The following is a 434-nucleotide window of genomic DNA, read 5'->3' on the forward strand; positions in this document are numbered from 1 at the left end:
TGTGTTGGAACTCGTAGTGGAAGGACTGGTGGTGAAGTGGGGTGTACTGGTGGTTAGTGGAGAAGTACGGGGAGGCGAACTCGGTGCCCGTGGTAGAGTAAGTGAGAGGAGATGAGGAAGAATAGGCGACGGTCGAGTTGGCCACAGACTCCAGGCATCCAAGCTGCATCAAACGGTAACTGTTTGATCCGTCATGACGTATCTGAAAGGAAGAAGTGAAAAGAAGACCCCAAAACTGGAGGTTTGTCATTGAAAACCCCGGCTGCCGTTCTTCCAAGCACGCTGTCCTGCATCGCTTCCCCCCCTGCAGAAGCCTCTAAGGCTGCGAGCGGCAACAAAAGATCCTTTCCTACCTTGGGCTGGTGCCATCAAGGTCTGTTCAAAAACATCCTAACCAGCCCAGCCTGCCCTTAATACAGTCAAGCGAAAGGCAT

General features: G+C 52.8%; 1 protein-coding gene across 1 annotated transcript in view; it reads right to left on the bottom strand.

The window, feature by feature from the left end:
• The window catches only part of LOC104470669 (transcription factor AP-2-delta-like), a gene marked incomplete at its 3' end in the record, with an annotated part of 1,474 nt that overhangs the window by 258 nt on the left and 782 nt on the right, over nucleotides 1-434 (bottom strand). The window contains 2 exon segments of the mRNA XM_010085671.1: nucleotide 1; nucleotides 3-202. The exon segment at nucleotide 1 is cut by the window's left edge and continues 258 nt beyond it. Coding sequence (XP_010083973.1) covers nucleotide 1; nucleotides 3-202 — 201 coding nt within the window.

Source organism: Pterocles gutturalis, unplaced genomic scaffold (genome assembly GCF_000699245.1).
Source record: "Pterocles gutturalis isolate BGI_N339 unplaced genomic scaffold, ASM69924v1 scaffold13250, whole genome shotgun sequence".
Classification (NCBI taxonomy): Eukaryota; Metazoa; Chordata; class Aves; order Pterocliformes; family Pteroclidae; genus Pterocles; species Pterocles gutturalis.